Source organism: Phocoena phocoena, chromosome 4, assembly GCF_963924675.1.
Source record: "Phocoena phocoena chromosome 4, mPhoPho1.1, whole genome shotgun sequence".
Classification (NCBI taxonomy): domain Eukaryota; kingdom Metazoa; phylum Chordata; class Mammalia; order Artiodactyla; family Phocoenidae; genus Phocoena; species Phocoena phocoena.
In genome coordinates, this window is record NC_089222.1 from 40,008,051 (window position 1) to 40,025,277 (window position 17,227).

Below are 17,227 nucleotides of genomic sequence, written 5' to 3' on the forward strand. Positions count from 1 at the left end.
TACACTGTCAGTGGGAATGTAAATTTTTGTAGCCACTGTGGAAAACACTACAAAGTTTTGTCAAAAAAACTAAAAATAGAACTACCATATGATCCAGCAATTCTACTCCTGGGTATATATCCAAAGAAAATGAAAACGCTAATTTGAAAAGATACATGTATGCCAGTGTTCATAGCAGCATTATTTATAATAGTTAAGACATGGAAGAAACCCAAGTGTCCATCAACAGATGAATGAATAAAGATGATGTGGTATATGTATAATGGAATAGTACTCAGCCATAGAAAAGAATTAAATCTTGCCATTTGCAACAATATGAATGGACCTGGAGGGTATTATGCTTAGTGAAATAAGTCAGACAGAGAAAGACAAATACTGTATGTTATCATTATATGTGGAATCTAAAAAATAAACAAAGACTATCACAAAACAGAAACTGACTCACGGATATAGAGAACAAACTAGTGGTTATCAGTGAGGAGAGGGCACAGGGGAGGGGCAAGAGAGGTGGGGAGAGGGGATTAAGAGGTACAAACTACTATGTGTAAAATAAATAAGCCTCAAGGATGTATTGGCCAACACGGGGAATATAGCCAGTATTTTATAATCACTTGAAATGGAGTATAATCTATAAATATATTGAATCATTATGTTGTATACCTGAAACTAATATAATACTGTAAATCAGCTATACTTCAGTAAACACAGACTTATTTGGATAGAAATGGGCAAATGTTCAATAATTGCTTTATCATTGTAATTTATACTCTGAGTACTTCAAAAAGTATTACAACTTCCTGGCCAATAGGATATTGAAATTGATTTTAGCCCTCCAAAGTTCAGGGCTCTATACCCACTGCCTGGCACAGGGCCTTCTATATAGGTATTCAGTATATATTTGTTAAATAAATGGAGACCATTTGCATCAAAACAAGCAGAAATTGAACTACAGTCCCTGATAAAGTGGTTGAAGAGGACAGATTATAGTGTTTATTCATTTGAGGTCCTTGGAACATCTGCATTAGGGTTACTTGAAATGCTTGCTGAAATGCAGATTGCTGGGTCATTCTCCAGATATACTGAATCAAAAATCCCTGGGCGTATGTCTCAGGAATCTGCATTTTAATGGGTACCTCTGGTGACTTTTAAGCATGGTCAAGTTAAAAGAAATAATGCACAGAGGGCAGGGAAAAGAAGACCAGGTAAAGCCCAGAGGAAGTATGTCTTTAGGGGGCAGTGCTTTTCAGCATTTTAACATCATTTACAATTAGAGAATATTTGCAAAGCACCTTGGAGTACGAAGGAGGAGAGACTGATAGAAGCTGGAAGTAACCAGCACCAGGGACCTTGGCAGGTTCAGGCCCCACCTGGCTGCCGCAAGGATGAGGTATCAACATTTTGACACATCAGTAATCTATCTGTGACACTAAAGAAGCTCCATCAAGGGCGAGAAGGAAAGGAGAATTTAAAGGAGAAATTTATCAAACAAGGCTGAGAACAGTGCATTGCCCCCAAAGTTCCAGATGCTGCGGAGAATTCAAGGACTAGGGATGACCTTTGGGTTTCAGTAATTGGAAGGTTAAGGGAATCATTGGCGTTTTATTGCAGAGGTGAAGGGAAGGAAAAGGCATTTTTAAAGAAATAAAGGAAATGAGCTACAAGGAAGTAAAGGACACAAGTATAGATGACTATTGGAAGATTTTAAGTGCTAAAAGAAAGCAGACAGTAGCTGGAAAAGTATCAGGAAAGGGTTTGGGGGAAGGGGGAGGCAAAGTATAACAGAAGCCTTTCTTTGGTACTTTAAGAACAGAAGGTAGTTTGCATTGGCATGGATTTCATAAATTACTTTTTAAAAATTGTAATTATTTAGTAGTCTAATAAAGGACCTCAAAAGTCCCCTTGAATTATAACAAGAAATAATAGTTACAAATCAGGCCATTAGTCAGAGAGAATGCTGCCATTGGGGTGGATACTTCTTCAAGAGCTGATGCTTTCAGAGCTGATGTCTTTTGGCTTGTCCTAATTCAGGTTCAAGTTCTTTAATCTGTTGTCTTCATCATCAGTCATAGAAATCCCCTTCAGCACACTAGTGCCAGGTTTATCACAAGCTGTATTTTATAGCTTTTCAATCTTCTAAGACTATTTTATGCAGACTGACAGGAACAATTGGAAATTGCTTTAAATAAAGTGATTTTAGGAATGTATTTGTGGTAGACAGAATAATGCCCCCCTAAAGATGCCCATGTCCCAATCCCCCAAAACTGTGAATATGTCATTTTGCATTGCAGGGGGAAATTAAGGTTATAGTTGGAATTAACTCTGTTAATCAGCTAACCTTAAAACAGGAGAATAACCTGGATTATCCAGGCAGGCTCGATTTAATCACACGAGTCTTTTAAATATGGAAGCCTCAGGGAGAGATTTGAAGATGCTATGCTGCAGGTTTTGAAAATGGGGAAAGGAGCCATAAGCCAGGGAACACGAGCAGTCTCTAGAAGCTAGAAAAAGGCAACTGATTTTCCCCTGCAGCCTCCAGAAGGAATACAGCCCTGCCAACACAATGATTCTAGCCAATTCTGGGCTTCTAACTTCCAGAACTGTAAGAAAATTAATTTGTGTTAAGTCACTAAATTTGTGGTGACTTGTTACAGAAGCAATAGTAAACTAATATAATATCTAAGTTTTAAAATCTTAATTTTAAAACATAAAGTCTCACTTCTCTGTCAGACCAGAAGTTCCTCCAGACCAGTAATCAACCTTTATGCTTGATGCACAATATACAAAATAAACATTTGTTGAACTTGAACCCGTATATCATATTGTCTAGCCACCATTTCTTGGGAGAGTTGCTTACTGTTCTTAAATAAAGTTTCCATTCACCTGGGAGCATGCTACATAGAGAAGCATTTCCGTTGCAATCAGTACCTGTAGTTCCAAACTTCTTCCTTAGTGACTTTTGATTGACTCTTATTTATTAAATATGAGCATTGAGAACCATAGCTATGTTATGAATACCGTAAAAGATACAACATTACTTTTTAAAAAACAGGGTTTTTTTGTCTTAATGTTATGGAGTTGTGAGGGTTCTTTATATATTCTAGACATCAGGCTTTTATTATATATGTCTCGTAACTACTTTTTCCCCCAATCTTGGACTTGCCTTTTCATTTTCTTAACATCAGCTTACTGAGCCACACAGCCAGGATCCTCTGTTAGGTCTTCAGTTTTCACCAGACTATGACCTTCGCATGGAAATTTTATTTCTGACTTAGTTTTCTACCTCTGCCTTTCATCTTTAACTAACTCCAACTCCTATGACATTTTACATATCTCCGTAAGCGTCTTTTGTTTTTAGAAGATGAGGAATAAATAGAATACAAGTTCCGTGGCTTCTTGTACCTCAGTTTCAACTGCTCTAGAGTAAGACCACCTATCTAAGAAACCTATCTAAGAAACACCACCCTCAACTGAGGTTTGTTTTATGCCATAGAAGCTTATATATATATTCATACCATCCCAAACATAGTCTCAAAACTTGGTGAAAATCTATAAAACATTTTCTCATGATGCAGGAACAGACCTACTTATTTTTATAGATTTGTATTCATTTCCTTCCCAGTCATTAGATGAAACTACCAAAATTGACAGAATAAGGGCAGTTTTAAATGTGTTATACACTGCTCTTTGGGATGTAATATGTATTAGTTATCTATTGCAGCTTAAAACAAACATTGATTATGTCGTAACTTCTGTTGGTTAGGAATCTAGGAGCAGCTTAGTGGTGCCAACTCGGGCCCTGTTAGGCTGCAATCAAGTTGTGAGTCAAGGCTGTCGTCATCTTAAGGCTTGACTGACGGAGAATATACTTCCAAGTTCCTTCACGTGGCTGTTGGCTGGTCTCAAAAACCTGCCCCTAAGCTCACTCATGTGGGCCTCCCCACAGGGCTGCCTCATAGTGTGGCAGCTGCTTCCTGCAGAGTGAGCCATCATGCTAAGAGAGCACACAAGCAGAAGCCACAGTCTTTTTAAAAACCTAATTTTGGAATTGACATCCCATCACTTATATTCTATTAGAAGCAAGTCTGTAAGTCCAGCCATACTTAAGGGGAGTAAAGGTTTACATGAGGGCATGAATACCAGGGAATGGTGATCATTGGGGCCCTCTTAGAAGCTGGGTACCACACATATAAATTAGTGAGTTCATTGGTTCATCAGAGACTAGATAATCAAGTTTATAATATACCTAACTGAAATTAAGTTCAGTAATATTAGAACATTTTGTAAAAAAAAAAAAAAAAGAAAACTACAAATAAATCTCCCATGTTAGAAGATGTGAATAATCAACACAATTTACTCTTTTATACGATACTCCCCTCAGATTGTCCACTTCTGACTTTCTATTACAATTCTTCCCTTCATGTTTTAAATTCTACTTATTCCTCATCCTCTAAAAACAAAAGACGCTTATGGAGATATGTAAAATGTCACAGGAGTTGGAGTTAGTTAAACATGAAAGGCAGAGATAGAAAACTAAGTCAGAAATAAAATTTCCATGCAAAGTTCATAGTCTGATGAAAACTGAAGACCTAACAAAGGATCCTGGCTATGTGGCTCAGTAAGCTGAAAATGTAAGTTAAGTAAGTTAAGAAAATGAAAAGGCAAGTCCAAGATTGGGGGGAAAAGTAGTTACAAGACATATATAATAAAAACCTGATGTCTAGAATATATAAAGAACTCTTACAACTCCATAACATTAAGACAAAAAAAGCCCTGTTTTTAAAAAAATAATGTTTTATCTTTTATGGTATTCATAACATAGCTATAGTTCTCAATGCTCATATTTAATAAATAAGAGTTAAAAAATAAACAAGCCAGCATTCTTTATTAGCTCTCACTAGAATGTATGTAGACTGCCCAAAGTGGCCTCTACCTAGTAGCAATATTTTTCAGTCCTTTTTTGCCATTTCCTTTAGTGCTGGCTTAAGCTACCTGAAATGTGTTACTTTGTGTTTATCAATTTCATACAATGAGATAAATAAAGGTATATTTTTACTATTATACATAAGTGAATTATGGTAGATAGCAAACAACAGGTTTTGTATTCATGAATAGTGGGTCTTTATGAGATAATTCTATTCTCCTAAACTCTTCTTTTGTCTCTCTAACAAGCATATTAGCCCAAAATCATTCTTTGTAGTATTAAGCTGCCTACTTATTATTTAAATTCCAACACTTACTCTTACATGATTATATGTATTTTCAACAGTGATTCTTTTATGGCACACCAAGAAAGTATGCGACAGATGATGAGAAATTTTTCTGAACCTTTTGGAAGAGACCTGTTCAACATCTCTGATGGCAGAGGAAGAGCTCGTAACCATACGGGACATGAGGATGGAGAAAATTCCTTGACTGTAAGTTCTTTATTTTAAAGTTAGTAAAGAAAAGTATTACAGAAGAATATACCTCTGACAACAGGATATGACTAATATTTATGTTATAGAAATAACTTATGTAAAAGGAGGGACCGGTTGGAAAGCTGAGTTCTTTAACAATGAATTGTTAATTGTATAGAATTCCACTGTGCTACTAAAACTTTTAGCACCATAAAGTTATATATTACAAGCCAAACTTAAAACATTGTTTTCCATATGTATATAGTTTTTTCCTCACCTCATCATTTACTCGCATGTCTTACATTAGAACAGGCAAGGAAATATCATTGCATACAACACTTTTTTTACCCACTTTAAAATAAAAAATGATAGTATAATGCTTTATCTCTATTGGACCAGGAAAAACCAGTCTTCTGCGTGGCTACCTTGGACCTTCAAAACTGAGATTAACTTTTAATTGTATTCAAAAGCCTTGCAAAACTACAATATATATTCAGAAGTCTTGTCTGAGAGCAAAACTAAAAGGTTACAAACATACTCAACTCAAAAAAAAAAAAACCAAAAAAACAGGATATTTATATACCTTAAGTATCTTCTTTTCTGCTTATTTCTATTGCTTCTTCAGCCTCAGGAATGGCAGTTCTAGAACAACAAATCCACAGGAGTTTCTTTCTAAAAGATAAATCTGTGCAATAGAAATGTAGATATTTGGAACTCAGTAAACATTTTGAATTGGTCAGTTGGGAAACTTCCCGAATCTTCCAGGAAAACATTTTCGTATTTTCTATTTGCAGTGGTCTTAAATAGAGCAAAATGTTTCAAATACTCCTAAGACGTTTGATGGATAACATTGCATTTGCCATTTAAATGAAAGTAATCTTCACCTTCTTTTTCCCATACATATTATTCCAATATATATATTAATTACATTCCAGTTATTTTTTAAATTAGTTAATGTGGTATCATTATATATATTTTTTACTGTTAGGGCTATAAATTTCCATAAAAGTTGAAAATTAAGGTCAAAGGAAAAAACTGTCAAAGAGAGCAGAAAAATCAAATATGACATTCTGAAATTTTATCTTTCACATGAGCATTGAAGCATTTTATATATCTGCTATAACCACAGCAAAGAAAGAGTAGGGCTGTACATAGTGCTTTGTATTTACGTGCATAAATGAGCTACTTGTAGCCTTTGTAGAAAAAGAAGTGACAATTTTATTCCCTTGTAAGCATAGAAAGGAGATCTGTTTATAATTCAGCTATAAAGTTCTTATTGAGGATGCCTAAGCTGTAACTCTGCTGGTCATCCATTGGAAGTAGAAGTAAATGTTTCTTTCCTGGGTACTTGTGCTTAAAACATCGGAATGTTTAATGAGCTGGAATAAGAAATATATGGAACCAAATAAAGAGATAAATTTCTGTGAAACTGTAGCTTATACGATTCATAATTTAGAACTATTTGTATTTTAGCTTGCCTCATATTTACCTTGCCAATGTGGCTTGAAATCAAGTTTTGGGGAACCAAAAACACCCACACAGCTGAAGTAATATGGTTGCATAAATGTGATGATTGAATAAGGAAAGTCAAGCAGGAAAACAACTCTGAATATAAAGGAAGGCCAAGAACAACATTTGAATGAAAAACTAAAATAGTTGCTACCTTGTCTGGTTTATAGTGACATAAATTAACTTTTGTGTAAGATTGTTAATCATAGATGTAGGCTAAAGTCTGTAGCATTATCCAATAGAACATTCTGGACGATGCAAATGTTCTAAATCTGCCCTGTTCAGTGTGGTTAGCCACATATGGCTATCGAGCACTTGAAATGTGCCTAGTGCTACTGAATTTTTAATTAAATTCTAATTATTTTAAAACTAATTTTAAATAGCCACACGTGGCTATTGGCTACCTTAATGGAGAGCATGATGATATTCAAATAGACTGGAAAGCTTTTAGCTTTTTTTTAAACCAATGCTGAGTAAAGTACACTAATCACCTATATGTGAACCTGTCGTCTTATGTTTTAATTTAATAAAAATCTCTTTAAACATTTTCCCAAGAAAAACTGCAGTACTCATCTACCTATTAAATAAAAAGTAAATGGTAATTTTTACTATATCAGATTTAGACAAAACCATTTCATAAAACTTTGAGTTTTATAACTTTTTATATAGTCAATACTGCTAGGTAGTATTTAGTTGCCTCTCCCATCTAAAATCAAGTAGTATACATTCTTCTTCAGTTACATTATATTGTATCAACTGTCTTAGAAAGCTAACACCAGTGGGGTTTTTTCTTGTTCAAACTATGAAAACTCTTTGCCAACCAAGAGTACTGAGCACTGTCCTGGGGCAGTAGTAATTTTTAAATATAGAAATTTCATCCAGTTTTACAAGGAACATTCAGCTTCTCTTTTAGCCAAAACACTTTTTCTTTCCTGGTACATTATAATTTATACTGGTGAGATATGGTTCACCTTTTTTTCCCTAGGGTGTGATACATTTGACATATTTATGTCTCAGTATGAAAGAGTTATGTAATAGCAAAACTAAATAAATTAATTAAAAGAAAACAAAAACAAACAAACAACAGTAGCAACAGAAGGCCTGTATCCTAACTTGACTTTTCTAAGTCAGTGTCTCATAACTAGATGTGAAAGTAGAAACAGAAGTTAGAAATTGACTGCAAAAGATGAAAAAGATGGCTGCCTAGTTTGAAAAGAGCACAGTGAAGAAAACAGTAGACTTTTTGAGCATGCTGGCTGTTCTATCTGAACTTTTATTAACAGTTTACACAAACTTTTTATTCTCTTTTTATGAAGTTATAAATTTTAAAATGAGTATTTTGATTAAGTAGCGAGCCATATGCTGATGCTTTTAAGCATAGTGGATGAAAATTTATATTTCAAATAGACACTTGATAACTTTTTTTCTTTATTTTTGGCCCATTTCTTGACGTTTGTCATCTTTAACAGCCCTATTAGGAGGGAAAACAGAGACACCTACAGAAGTAGAAGAAGCATCAGCTTTGCCGCTTTCCTGTGTTTGTACTATTAGCATTTTCTTCAGTTCATGATTTCTTTATTGGGATACTTTTAAGCCAGTTGTCCATTTTGAGAGGATTGGTTTGTTTAAAACTATAATTTAACCTGTAAATTTATTTAATTAGGCAGTTTATAATTCAAGATATGACATGTGACCATTTGACAATTAGATTGAGAGGTGGTGCCAGAGTCAATGTAAAATCTGTTTTTCCTTTCAGTAAAAAGAAACAGAAAGAGGAATTTTACTGGTACATCAATACACTTTGGAGATTACTGTTCTACATATACAGTATAAGTATATATCAACACAGTTTTCTCTAGTTTTTTGGTCATAACTTACACAGGGAGAAAATTATCACAGAATAATGGTAAAACTTTATATATACCTTTTACCAAGAAATTCAAAATTTATTTTCAACATTTAAAACTTCCAAGTAATGAAAGTTTTTAATTTGTATACGAATCTAAAAATTTATTTTCATTCATCTGTACCTATTGAGAAATATAATTTATGAACTATTAATTTTGATTATTCTATCTATTATACTTAATGTTCTTTTTCCTATCGAAGACTCCAAATATCTTTAAATATCTATGTGTGGTCCTTTCTGAAGTCCATATTACTTATTCCATAAATTAGTTCTTAGGAGGTATTCATTAAATTTTTGGCCGACTATCTCTACTAATTTTTTGAAATGTTATTAATTTAGATACTTTTGATTTTTAACAGGTTAAAGGAAAGATTAACTGATTTTTTTAAAAATATGGAATAGTTGAACAAAGGAAAGATGATATAATCTTAATCATTGTACCTTATGTGTTAATTTTGGTGTGAATTTGCATTTCCTTTGAGAAATGTTTGTCTCAATCCATAGCAAATACTTTCTCTTTCAACTTCCTTTAACAAATACTAGAGTAGTCTTATTTAAAAGTGATATATGGTCTCTCTATTTGCCTGCCAGGATCCTGTCAGGCTCTACAATGAATAATAAGCAGATAACTTTAAAAATATATGTTGAATTCTTTTTGATTAAAAGTTTCTGTAATTTGGTTAGCTCTGAACTGTGTGATTATGCAGTGCATTTCTCTCTTTTTCAGAGATTGTTATATAATAAATATCATAACCAAAATTAATTGGATTTTTTTTCTAGGTGATGAGTTCTCTTGTGCCTTTTGGCAGTTTTGGTAGTATGGTTCATATCATAAGACACAAACCATTTGAGCAATATTTTCTGACAAATATTTATTTTTCATTAACTCAAGCAAACTGAATTGGCATGCCCAATTTCATAATGGCTTTTTAGCATTTGTTACTGAAAACTTGTGTCATGTGTTAAATTTATCTTAGAGTGTTTCGGCCTGTGTTTTGTGAAGTAAGTAATATCAACATAATAAAATCAGTTTTCCAAAAGAAATAGTACATTTTAGTTGATGACTACTCACTTGATTTGCAAAAGGGATCCCCACAGTTGTGTTTAAAAGTTGGAAACTTCCCCAAGCTTATGAAGACTTTTCAAAAGGTGAAAAACCACCAAACTGTAGATAGACAAGCACATCTGGAAAAGCTCAGATTGGCTGCTTTCTCTAGGACTCTATTGCCAATTCATTCATGCGTTTCCTTTCCCATGTTCAAGCATGGCTACTCTGCAACCAGCTTTTCTCCCACCCCTGTTTCTCCAGGCCTTTGGTCCTGTTTTCTGTGGCTCTGGCTTCTAACACATTAAAGGCAATCTGAGGAGTAACAGAAAATAGCATCACCTTAGAACATTTCCTATGGATGCACCTATGCTCTCATGGAAAAGTTTTTTTATTCTCTTGAGCTAGACTTCAGCCATTTCTTTCCTTAAAGTTTGACATATAACATTTGTCCTTCCTGACCAGAGTTTTTAGTGGGGCAAGTGATGAAGGAAAAAAAAAAACAGCTATAGCACAGAGTTATCAGTAAAAATGATCAGGAAGTTCAGCATGCTGTGGGAGCACAGGCAGAAAAAAGCCTGTAGCCCAGACCTTTTGGGATGGTGGAGTGGAGGTCAACTAGAGAACACTTCCTGAACCTTAAGGATTAATAGGAGTTAGCCAGGAAAATCTGGGAGGGGAGTAGAAGAGTGCTCAACACAGAGGAAACAGCATGTGCAAAAACCTAGAGGCTAGGGAGCCCAAAGATGTTTAGGGTCATTTGGCCCTAGGATGTGAGTTGGAGAGTGTGTATAGATGAGGATGGAGAGGTAACCAGGGGGACTTCTTTTGGCCCTGGTAAGGATTGTGGACATTATCTGAAGAGCAGGGGGAGCCATTGATGAATTTTCATCAAAACAGTAGTAGAATCAGGTTCTCATTTTTTTTTTTGTGGTACGCGGGCCTCTCACTGTTGTGGCCTCTCCCATTGTGGAGCACAGGCTCCAGACACGCAGGCTCAGCGACCATGGCTCTCGGGACCAGCCACTCCGTGGCATGTGGGATCTTCCCGGACCGGGGCACAAACCCGTGTCACCTGCATTGGCAGGTGGACTCTCAACCACTGCGCCACCAGGGAAGCCCCCAGGTTCTCATTTTTTAAAGATCATTGTACCTGCAGGAAGGAGAGAGATTAGAAGGGATCACAGCGGAGACAGGGAGACTAGGAGGCTGATCAAGTATTCTGGGAAGTATTAGTGATAGCTTCTACTCAGGTAATAGCAGTGATGATAAAGAGAAATAATCTCCTTTGAGAAAGAGTTAAATAGGTGAATGGATAGAACTTGTTGATAAATTGAGTTGATGGATCAGTAGAGAGGGAGAAGGATAGTATTATGCTTATTTTTGTGGCATGAGGAATTAGGTAGATGGGAATGCCACTGAGTTAGGAACAGAGCATTGATGCCGTGCAGGTATGAGGACAGGGGTGTTCAGAAAGGTCATTTCAATTCTGGGTGTTTTGCATTTGAGGCATCTGTGGGCCATCCAGGTGGGATTTATCTGGTAAACAGTTGGATATATGGGTTTGAGCTGAGCTAATTAGTTAACTAATTAGAGATAATTAGTTCATTCATTCAGCAAATATTTATTGAGCCCTCCTATGTGCCAGGAGTTGTTTTTAAAGTATTGGGAATTAGTAGTGAGTAAGACAGAGAATATAGCCCTGCCTTCACAGAGATTATTTTTACAGAGTGGGAAGACAGACAATAAACAACAAAATAATTTCAGATTGTCAAAGTACTCTGAAGGAGATGGAGTAATGCTATAGTGACAGGTGGATGTGAGGCAGAGATTAGTTTAGATGGGTGGGCTTCTTAAGGAGGTGATACTTGAATGATTAGAAGAAACTATACTGAGAGTCAGGAGAAAACATTCTAGGCAGAGAAGAGCAGCTGTACAGAGTTCCTGAAGGCCTCAAAAGCCCACTGGAATCTCCGCTCTAATTTGTAGCTCCACTTTTTTGTCAAGGCATTGGGCCACCCCATAGCAAGTACAGATTCATCTTTCGATGGCTGATTTGATAGTGAATTAAGAAGAGACAGAATATACCCCAAACATCGGATCTTTTTCTCCTCCTCTCCTTCCTTAGGCCAGCCCTTCTGTCTCTCTTGAATTGTTCTCTCTTATACAGCCTTGATTCTCAACCTAATGTTGAAGCAAAAAATTCGCAACATTTCCTGAATTGTGTTGAATCTCTGAAATGCAGATTAATTCTATTGTAGTCCTTTGCATCCTAAGGATGTATCAGTATCTCCTAAACGTGTCTTTGTTGTTCCCTACTGTGCTAAGTGCAGATTCTAAAAAGGAATTTGCTTTTTTCATCTATTTCCTATTGTAACTAGCAATAAAAACCCAGTAGAAGGCAGAGACATAAACAGGCCTTTGATGATTCTTTACTGAGTCCCAGCTTGGCACAAAGCAAAAGAATATCCAGAAGGGCTGAAATACCAGCACTGAATAACAGTGCCTTACAGGATTCAAAACACTCCTCCTGCTTGAGCAGGGGAGTTCCTTGAACTAAACACTCCTTATAATAGTAGATGATGCTTTGGGTGACACACTAGAATATGTGCTTCACTTTTTGATTCCTGGTGATTGTTCCAGTGATAAAACCTAAAATCAATAGCAGATCTTTCTAGAGCAGAGTTTTGCAGCCTTGACACCACTACTTTCACGTTGGGCTGGATAATTCTTGTTCTGGGGAGCTGTCCTATGCTTTGTAGGATGTTTAGCAGAATCCCTTGCCTCTACCACTAGATGCCGGTCATATACCCTCCCCAGCTGTGACAAACAAAAATGAGTATAATTATTGCCAAATGTCCCCCTGGGATCAAAATCACTCCTGGCTAAGAAACTACTGTTCTGGAGGAATTCTTAACTGTTCTTCTAAAGGAGCATACCTCTGGAGGCATCAGGCTCCCCAGCTTCAAACTATACTACAAAGCTACAGTAATCAAGATAGTATGGTACTGACACAAAAACAGAAATATAGATCAATGGTACAGGATAGAAAGCCCAGAGGTAAACCCATGCACATATGGTCACCTAATTTATGACAAAGAAGGCAAGAACATACAATGGAGAAAAGACAGTCTCTTCAATAAGTGGTGCTGGGAAAACTGGACAGCTACATGTAAAAGAATGAAATTAGAACATTCCCTAACACCATACACAAAAATAAACTTCAAATGGATTAAAGACCTAAATGTAAGACCAAACACTATAAAACTCTTAGAGGAAAACATAGGAAAACACAAACCATATATGTGGTTTGACATAAACCACAGCAAGGTCTCTTCTGACCCACCTCCTAGAGTAATGAAAATAAAAACAAAAATAAACAAATGGTACCTAATTAAACATAAAAGCTTTTGCACAGCAAAGGAAACCATAAACAAGACCAAAAGACAACCCTCAGAATGGGAGAAAATATTTGCAAATGAAACAATAAAGGATTAATCTCCAAAATATACAAACAGCTCATGGAACTCCATATCAAAAAACAAACAATCCAATTAAAAAATGGGCGGAAGACCTAAATAGACATTTCACCAAAGAAGACATACAGATGGCCAAGAGGCACATGAAAAGTTGCTCAACATCACCTAATTATTAGAGAAATGCAAATCAAAACTGCAATGAAGTATCACCTCACACTGATCAGAATAGCCATTATCAAAAAATCTAGAAACAATAAATGCTGGAAAGGGTGTGGTGAAAAGGGAACCCTCCTGCACTGTTGGTGGGAATGTAAATTGATACAACCACTATGGAGAACAGTATGGAGGTTCCTTAAAAAACTAAAAATAGAACTCCCATATGACCCAGCAATCCCACTACTGGGTATATACCCTGAGAAAACCATAATTCAAAGAGACATGTACCACAACGTTCATTGCAGTACTATTTACAATAGCCAGGACATGGAAGCAACCTAAACGTCCATCGATAGATGAATGGATAAAGAAGATGTGGCACATATATACAATGGAATATTACTCAGCCATAAAAAGAAACAAAATTGAGTTACTTGTAGTGAGGTGAATGGACCTAGAGTCTGTCATACAGAGTGAAGTCACAAAGAGAAAAACAAATACGGTATGCTAACACATATATATGGAATCTAAAAAAAAAAAAGTACTGATGAACCTAGTGGCAGGGCAGGAATAAAGACGTAGACATAGAGAATGGACTTGAGGACACGAGGTGGGAGGGGGAAGCTGGAGCGAAGTGAGAGTAGCATCGACATTTGTACACTACCAAATGTAAAATACATAGCTAGTGGGAAGCAGCAGCATAACACAGGGAGATCAGCTCAGTGCTTTGCAATGACCTAGAGGGGTGGGATAGGGAGGGTGGGAGGGAGGCTCAGGAGGGAGGGGATGGGGGGACACATGTATGCATGTGGCTGATTCACTTTGTTGTGCGGCAGAAACTAACACAGTAATGTGAAACAATTATACTCCAATAAAGGTCTATTAAAATAAATAAATAAATAAATAAACAAATAAAGGAGCATACCTCATGCTTCAAGTGTATGCCCTACTGAGCTGGAGTGGTAGGCAGCAAATCCAAGGACTGTTAGTGGAGTGAATTAACGTATATCACTTGGGTCCAAGTCTGATGGAAAGGAGGACTGATTACTCCAGAGGCAGCTTCTATCACCCATGTTGGACTGCTGGAAGGAACACTGTCATCTTGGGTTTTATTTATTTGCCTGGTAGGATATCCAGAAGGAAGAAGGAAAAATTGGAAGACTAGTCTATGCTAGAGCTGTCCCACAGCCAAGGATACACCGCTCAGTGTTTAAATATTAACCAGATTATGTTATGAGCAAGTTGAATTTTATGTGTGTGTGTATTTATATGTTCTTGCATGTATATATGTGTGGATATATTCACATGTATGTATGCATGTATTTATAGTGTTACAACTCCCTAACCATTTGTATGTTGGCTGTTTAGGATTGTATATGCTTCAAATTCTTCTTTAACAAATCACTTTCATTATATAGTCCTTAAATTATCTTTGCCTGGTCGATCACTGCATGAGACCCCACAGCAAAAATCAAAAAGAAAAAAATTTCAGCTGTTTTAGGAATGTTGATTTGCTTCCTTTGTGTCGTGCTTATAGTTAATAACATACTTCCTAATATCCTATAGTGTACAGATGTCAACCCTTTTCAGGCAATGGACCGAATGATGTTAAATATGCGAAACAGCATGCAGGAATTACAAAGAAACTTTGTAAGTACTAAAAGATTGATGAGAATGTTATTTTCAGTTATTGGTATCCTATATTATAGTGGCTTTCAGCCTTTTTCTAACCATGGTCCACAGTGATTGAAAAATATATCTTACATCATGACAGTACTTGGGTACGGTATATATTTTACACCTGAAATAAAAATTTCATGAGAAAATAATCATACTGTTTACAGCATGTGCTGATATTTTCTATTTTACTTCATATTTTAAAAATCCTGGTCACAACCTACTAAAATGATCTCAGAACCTGCAAGTTTGAAAAGCAGCGTTAATTAAACTTTCAAAATAAAAACATTCAACTTCAAAAACATTTATTCTGCTGAAGATCACTATTGTAAATGAATGTTTTATATGAATTTAGATTTTTTTATTATGTGTAACTTCTCTACTTAAAAAGATTTGTAGCATCTAAGAAATTAAGTTTTAGTGTTAAAAAATAACTCTGAAAATAGAAATTTCAGGAATGATGTTTAGGCACTGGATTAGATTCATACAATCCAAACACTTATAAACTAGTACTAATACTCTTTTACTTTTTCTACTCATGATATTAATCAAAATAACTTGATTCAGTATGAAGACCACCCATATTATTTTAGTCATCCAGTTTGAAATCTAAGGATCATTTCAGAATGTCCAAATCTAGGACATTATTAATGATTTTAGAAATGTAGCAGTTGGTACCCACAGAAGGTATAAAACTTCTTGGCATATGGCTAATTGGCTCAACATTGGCAAAATTGCACACAAAAGTCAACCACTGACTATAAAAGTATTACATGCTTCAGGGTACGGCATCTATAAATTTAAGCCACAAGTCTTTGACCTCAAAGATTTGAGGATTTCTAAATGAATCACTTATTATTTATTATTCCTTACAAGGAGAGTGTGAATTGGTACCTAAAATGGAAGGAGGTCAGGGCCTTCATGGGGGTACCATTTGGACATCATACTGATCATATATACTATCTTTAGTAGAACTTCTAGCTAGTGTTGTTACTTTATTTGAATCCTCTGACATTATTTCTTCGTATTTGACTGAACTCACTGGATTTACAATTTATATTTACCTCTAGGGTCACCTTTCAACGGATCCAAATGGACATTCGTTTAGTTCTTCCTCAGTTATGACTTATTCCAAAGTAGGAGATGAACCACCAAAGGTTTTCCAGGCCTCAACTCAAACCCGCAGGGCTCCAGGAGGAGTAAGTATTTTCTTGGAACTTTATAAAGTTGTGGAATCATAGATCACCTATATCAAATTTTAACTATTAAAATTTGACCTGGTACTGGTCAGGGGAAGGGATGGGGGGAGAAAACACAGGTCAGTGTGAAAAGCAATAAAACGAACTGTATTTATGTATTTATTTTGAGGCATTCTTTGTCTCCCCCACCTACCTCCATCCCTGCCCCAGGTGCCTTTTTTCATGTTAATATCCATGGATGTTTATTAGCTTTACATGTTGACAAAGTAAGTAGACACTATAAGAAGTCTTTGTTTCATGAAATAAATGTCTACTTTTAGTTTCTGTTTGAAGTAAATGAATTTTTTAACTCAAAAAATATTTCAAGTATACAGAAAGGACATAGAGAATAATATAAGTACCCCATACTCCTTCAGTCCAGTTTAGTCAAATCATCAACACTTTTCTCTATTTAAGTTGTCTCTTGTTTTGCTTCCTTTTTAAGCAAAGATGTTACAGATTCAGTTAAAGCTTCCAATATACTCCTCCCTCCTCCTCCTTTTCCCATTTTCTTATGCAGGCATACCTCGTTTTATTGGGCTTCACTTTATTGCACTTCACAGATAAATTGTGTTTTTAACAAACTAAAGGTTTGTGGCAACCCTGTGTTGTCAGATGATAGCAATTTTTAGCAATACAGTGTTATTAAATTAAGGTATGTACATTGCATTTTTAGACATAATGCTACTGCACACCTAATAACTACAGTATAGTATAAACGTAACTTTTATGTGTACTGAGAAACCAAAAGAATCGTGTGACTCACTTCATTGCAATATTCCCTTCATTGCGGTGGTCCAGAACAGATCCCGCAGTAT

General features: G+C 35.8%; 1 protein-coding gene across 5 annotated transcripts in view; it reads left to right on the forward strand.

Moving 5' to 3' along the window:
• MLF1 (myeloid leukemia factor 1) overlaps positions 1-17,227 on the forward strand; it is a 34,911-nt gene that overhangs the window by 12,812 nt on the left and 4,872 nt on the right. The window contains exons 1-4 of one of the 5 annotated variants that reach the window (XM_065876359.1): positions 5,280-5,424; positions 9,602-9,636; positions 15,061-15,144; positions 16,242-16,370. In XM_065876359.1, the coding sequence (XP_065732431.1) occupies positions 5,295-5,424; positions 9,602-9,636; positions 15,061-15,144; positions 16,242-16,370 (378 nt within the window). In that variant the 5' untranslated portion in view covers positions 5,280-5,294. Of the gene's footprint in view, positions 1-5,266; positions 5,425-9,601; positions 9,637-15,060; positions 15,145-16,241; positions 16,371-17,227 lie in introns of those variants that run through there. The other 4 variants (XM_065876356.1, XM_065876360.1, XM_065876358.1 and 1 more) reach the window with 4 other exon arrangements.